Source organism: Seriola dumerili, unplaced genomic scaffold (assembly GCF_002260705.1).
Source record: "Seriola dumerili isolate Sdu_G_001 unplaced genomic scaffold, Sdu_1.0 BDQW01000219.1, whole genome shotgun sequence".
Lineage (NCBI taxonomy): Eukaryota > Metazoa > Chordata > Actinopteri > Carangiformes > Carangidae > Seriola > Seriola dumerili.
The window spans coordinates 1,961,414-1,967,386 of NW_019174474.1; the positions used below are offsets into that span (position 1 = coordinate 1,961,414).

At 37.9% G+C, this 5,973-nt stretch overlaps 1 protein-coding gene across 1 annotated transcript; it reads right to left on the reverse strand.

Moving 5' to 3' along the window:
- Positions 1-165: 165 nt before the first annotated feature.
- LOC111228363 (peroxisomal membrane protein 11A-like) lies at positions 166-5,241 on the reverse strand. Its single transcript, XM_022754186.1, has 3 exons — positions 4,925-5,241; positions 4,635-4,750; positions 166-1,737 (listed from the first exon to the last, which is right to left on the reverse strand). The coding sequence occupies exons 1-3, from the start codon at positions 4,978-4,980 to the stop codon at positions 1,169-1,171; spliced, it is 741 nt and encodes a 246-aa protein (XP_022609907.1). The 5' UTR covers positions 4,981-5,241; the 3' UTR covers positions 166-1,168.
- Between the last annotated feature and the right edge of the window lie 732 nt (positions 5,242-5,973).

The window sequence follows — 5,973 nt, forward strand, 5'->3', positions numbered from 1 at the left end:
GCATGGCATCATGTTTCCGCAAGGTGGCAGTGTTCCTCTATCTCTAAACTTTTTTATGATCACTACTCAGGTACTTAATAATTATTCACATCATTGAAATACAAATAAATAATTTTTAAAAAGCACAAATTTAATTAATTGTTATGTTTATTATATAGTGTTTTATTAACCTTTCAATCAACATTAAAGTGAAAACATTTAGTCATCTAAAGTGGGTGACACCGTTAAATGTGATAATAAATGCTACTGCAGCTTTATGGTTATGTTTTTCTAGTTAATCCCCAAACACTTGTTTTGTCTGCATCACAAAGATTAAAAATACATACATACACATGTATACAAGTCCTACACAATATATTAAGAATGTAATTGTAAACACATTTTTTCAATTAGTAACACTATTTTCATTTTCATATTTTTGGACTCATTTTCTTTATACTTTTCTTTAAATTAACAAACAGTACAATCTGTTGACAGCCAAAGTCCAGGCTATGCCTTGAATGGCAGAGTAAATAAATAAACAGCTGAGATAACTCCCTTAAATCTCTTAGCTGCTTTATCCGCTCTAGAAGCACTTTTGGCTGAGAAGCAGCTTATTCATCACTTGAATGATAGGGGTGAAACTTTTAGCAGCATATTATCACAAAATACAGAGCAGAGACAGACAATGGTCTTAAAAGTGACACCACACAGATTAACACCTTAAGATAAATTGAAAAAGCAGATATAAAAGCTTGCATCATTAAGAAGCCCTTATTTCGCAAGTACAGTAGTTGCAAAATTGCTGGTGTGAAATGCAGAGTTGAAGAAGAGAGGAATGCACAAAGGTTAAGCCTTGGCTCTTTAAAAAAAAAAAATTAAAAATTAAAAATTAAAATAAAAAATAAACAAGGATACTATATAAACTTGATTTGCTCCCTTTGAAACCAGTGTTTTAAACTTCCATCAAAAACTAGTAAGCCCTTCAGTTATTGCTGGATGAGTTTGGTGCTGAACATAAATATTACAAAATGTGCCTGTGGTGTGTTGCCTAATCTCATTGTGCAGCAGGTTAACCTCAGTCCGCCTTTACAGCTCCAGCTTAATGACACTAAATCCTTTTCAGCACTTGCCATAATTAACCTTCTGATCTGCAGTTAGTCAGTAAGGTTTATCTCCACCTTCCTTATCATGGTTTGATTCTCAACTTGGGCTGTGTGAGGGTTACAATCCCAATCAGTGAGGATATCAGGCCGCAAAATCCAACCACTCCTGCATTTGACCGGTAAATACCCAACCTGTCTAAGGGAATGAAGAGATCACAAATGTTTTTCACCGTGTCCAAAGCAACAGCCGGGTGTGATTTTAGACTCTCCAACAGCAGAAACAGCAAAGCATCCAGCTGAGGAATGACAGATTCAGCCAGCTCAGGACTCTCACTGAGATGCTGATCCATTTTCTGTCTAAAATGCTTATCTCTTGCTCTCTGCATCATTAATTGGAGGACCAGGTAAACGTCTCTGGTCAGATTCATAACTAGCGAGAGGAAGTAACAGCGAGAGGCGTTTAGGCTCCAACGTTCCTTGTCGATATCGCGGATAAGACCGACACCTCTGGCCCAAAGTAGATTGTCACAGATAAAGTAGAGGGCGCGGTTGAAGTTGGCCGCAGTAAGGCACAGGCACAGCACTCGGTCAGAGAGTTGCATGGTTCGCTTAGCAGCCTCAATGGAATTTACTGTGTTTCCCAGCCTGAACACTGACAAAGGAGGAAGAAAAAAAATGTATTAGCGCAGTAATCAATTTAATATGAAATGTCAGGCCAACAGGAGTAGTCTGCTACGGACAGCAGAAAATGGTTAAGCGATTTAAACTCAACTACAGCATCTTATTGCAGGAGGTCATGGTTACTCAGTGTGTTTACATACTGCAATCGCACCAATTCTGGCTGAGGCTCTTCCTTGCATACTTTGCTTTCGGAACATTTCAGAAAGCATGTTATGGTATTATCTACAAGTAAATCCTCCTCCTAGAAGCTCTATTTATAAATTGTGAGATCTGCCTGTTTCTTTTAGCCACAGGCCAGCCAGACATAGAGGCAATAGAGCCCTGTGGCTGCAGCTCTGATGCAGTGAAGGGATAATTAAGTGGTGCACCAACAGAGAGAGGCCTGTTCTCTTGGACCAGCCCAAGCCCTGATACAGCTCTAATGGAACAGATAAAGAGGGGCAAGGTCTTTCTTGCCTGACTTGTGCCTTATCCATAATGTGGAGCTCATCAAGTCAGGCTCTGAAAAATTAAAATTCATACAATAACCATAATGTGTCAAAGTTCAAAAAGTTCCAGAATTAGAGTATAGTAAACCGATCTATGAACTGTCTGGGCCAGTCTCAGGGTTATTAGTGTTGCTGCAGGTCCACGTCTCAGCACACAGTGCAATCACCCACACAGTGTCAATCTCAACTCACAGTGGGGAAAAAGAAAAAGCTACAACACTTCAACTTAGCCACAACAGCCTTTAACTTGGTCTAATCCCATGGGTTAAAGACACATGGATGACAAAAAAAAAGCTTAATTGCAATATTTATACTCAACTTGTAAAAAATGTATAAATAAATTTTATGCACTTTTATAGAGAACAGTAAAGTGATTGGACACACAGAAGAGCCAAAAATATGTGTTGTGTAACATCAGATTGTGTATATATATTGCCACAATAGATCTTTGCAAAATAGCTGTGTGTCAGCGTTTTTGGAGAAAGTCAGTATGTAGGCAGTTTACAACCCTAACCATGAAAAATTGAATGGAGATTTCATCAGCTTTACAAGAGTAACAAAACTTTTATGAAACATATATTAATGTTGAGTAAAAAAGAAGTAGGTGCTATTCACTGTCCTATATTTAATGAACATGGCTAATGTTTAGGCCATCACTGACTAATTAAACTAAATACAGGATGTGTAGAATCTGGATGGCATACCAGCTCTGTTAAACAATTTCCTGGGGTACACACTGGTACAGCAGTAATAGTTTAGAAGGTTATACATCCAACTCATTTTGCTAATTTTTGTCACTTTTTTACCACATTATGCATGTGATTTAGTTGAAAATACACATCTTTCCTTAGTGTCATTATCTTATATGTCACAACTTTTCCTGATTTGTGATATCATATTTGGATACAAGTGTTAATATTGTATAACCTTTTCTTGATATTAATGCCCATGGAAACCCAGTGCTGTGTAGTGTGTAATTATTCCACACTAAAATAGTAGATAAGGTTTATATGTTTTACCATCAAATGATCAGTGGCACTTATGAACAATTGCTTGGTTTTGACAATGTCTGGAAGAAGCTCTGTTTTATTCTATTCTTTTACTAATCTAACTATGTTTCCTTGAAAAAAAGTGGTGCTTTCAAATGTTTTCTTAAAACAGTTAAGATGATTGAATTATTGACAGACTAAGCCTGATGGAAGGCAGAGAAAGTCAAACGACTTGTTGTTTCCTGTGACTCAGCTTCTGTCTTGTTGGCCTTAAAGAGTGGTCAGTCAAGAGTTCATCCTAGTTGATATTGTGTTTATAGAGGAACAGCGAGACAGGGTTTTTGAGGGCAAAGTAACAGCTGCTGACTCACTTCAGAAGAAAATAAATGAATTCAGATTATTATGCTGCAGTCTGACCACAGTGCTATTATATATTCATTCATTTCACTCCATATGCGAGTTTCTAAAACTAATGGTAACCAATGGTAACCACCACTAAACTAACATTATTAGGAATCAATATTCTGGCTTGGAACAATATTTGCAAGCAGTAGGGAAACCACAGAGAAAACAAGGAAGACTAGAAAAATAGTAGAGCAAGCTGCAATTGCATGTTGCAAAAATATAAAGCTAGCAATGTAATGATAAGTTAATTGACAAGAAATTCATCAAAACCAGTGTTCATGATTGATTAATTGTTCAAGTCATTTATCAAGCATAAAAAAAGTTTGCTAGTTCCATCTTCTCAAATGTGAGGACTTGCTGCTTTTCTCCATTTTATATATTTCTAAACACAAAACTACCTTGGGCTCTGGGAAATTCTAAGGGGCATTTTCACACTCAATAGGCTAAAAATTCATCAAAATGATAATCAAGGGATAAATGGAATTAAAAGGTAGTGATTGTGTGCAGCCCAACAGTGAGGAGTTATTTAAGAAACTCCCTCTCTTTTATTTAAAACTGTGATAAATCAAGGCAGGTATCAGAACACTAAAAGAGGAGATTTGGACTTGGAGGCAGAGGATCATGTGTTTATGGAAAGCAAAAAGGCAGAAAATTTACTGTGAAGTGTGTCTGCTCCTCGGCAAATACTACTTAGCAAAAAAAAAAAGTATACCAAGGATCTTTATAGTAAGCACAGTCCAGTTTCTAGTATTTAATTTTAGAACTTTAGAACACAGTACATGCGGAAGCCTATAATAGCCTTTGTAGAATATTGTCAATTGGAATAAATTTGAATTATTTAGTTTTTTTATTAAATTATTCCTCATTTTGTTGGGGACCTAATAAAACCACTTCGTGATCCCTGGGATTACAAAACCCCACTTAATACGCTGTCCAACTACTCAGTGACCCCTCCTCCTTCACTTCACAGTTACTGTTATACTCACATTTTCGTCCTGCACTCATGTTGGCTTCCAGACTTTTAAGTTTTGCCACAAGGTCCTTTCTTTCCGAGTTGTCTCGGAGTAGATATATCGACAGTGCACACGCATATTGGGTTGCTCTGAAATAAGGAAAAAACACGGAGAGAAGGTGAAATGGAAAGTTGATATTCAGTGAAGAGCTCTCAAGCACACCCTGCCTTTGCTCCACGCCGACCTAGTAACCTAACTTCATGTTACTACTAGCAAAATAAACTGTCGACATTTAAGTTCATATCACGAATACTCTGACTTACCTTAAAATGCGGTCTCTTCCTTGACTTTGACTTGTGAATTTTACAACCGCGTCCATGGTTAAACCGAACAAGCACAATATGTACAGTTTGTTCTAGTTAGCCGAGGCGAGGTCAGAGTTGAACCCTCGTTAAACGACCGAACAAGAGATACCTTAACGTCGCCACTGTTGTCAGTTACTTGTCTCAGTTTAAATAACGTTAGTAATGGTGGTTCATGTAGCGTTACCGATTAAAACTCAAGCAGATAATCAGAATTTTGAAACTTCTTCCACTTTCGCATTAAGCTAATTTTCCAGTCGTTTCAGTTGATCAATGACAGCTGAGCAAAACTTACTTGTTTCACCTCGGAAAGTTTAGCAAACGGACCGCAAGCCGAACGGGTTTTGTGGACGTACCAGAGCCCAACTATTGGTTACCATGGCAACTTTAACAGTCGTAGTTATTTTACACAAATAAAAAATTCAAACACAAAGTTCAAATAAAAAAATCATAAACACTTTAAGTAAGAGGAGATACCCTTGTTACGGCAGCTTGTGTTCCTGGCCTTTGTGTCCTTTCCCTGTCCTGTTTCCCCTGTTGCTCCGCCCAGGATGTTCCTGATTACTACTCTAAGAGAAGCACCTGGCCTGGGAAAGAATGGTTTAAAAGCTGTGGTACCAGCATCAGAAGGGGCTAAGGCTTCTAGTATGGGGACCGCTGACCGCAGGCTTGTTGCCTGTCAGCCGAGGTTTTTTTTTTTTTTTTTTTTTTGCTTGTCGTTTTTGTTTTCTGACTTTGTGTCCTGTTGGTTTTGCATATTTAAGTTGAATAAACCCTTCGTTGTTTTAGAGGTGTCTTGTGAGTCTGATTTGGGTCACTGGTGGAGTGTTGTACGTCCCTTAGGGCCACCCAAGGGTGGGGTATAACCTGGCGTAACACCCGCTTCTGACGATACTAAGAGACAAAATTAAGCAAAATAAGTAGACATCTGAGACCAAAATCAACACTGTACATTATTGATTTCCACAGAAGCATAAAGTCACAGTGGATGTATTAACTGGGATGTCTGT

Excerpts from the sequence above, each read along its gene's own strand:
- LOC111228363 (XM_022754186.1), bottom strand. The coding sequence starts at position 4,980 with ATGGACGCGGTTGTAAAATTCACAAGTCAAAGTCAAGGAAGAGACCGC. Across the intron at positions 4,751-4,924 it reads GGAAGAGACCGCATTTTAAG|AGCAACCCAATATGCGTGTG; the intron begins GTAAGTCAGAGT and ends TCCTTATTTCAG. Across the intron at positions 1,738-4,634 it reads CATGAGTGCAGGACGAAAAT|TGTTCAGGCTGGGAAACACA; the intron begins GTGAGTATAACA and ends CTCCTTTGTCAG.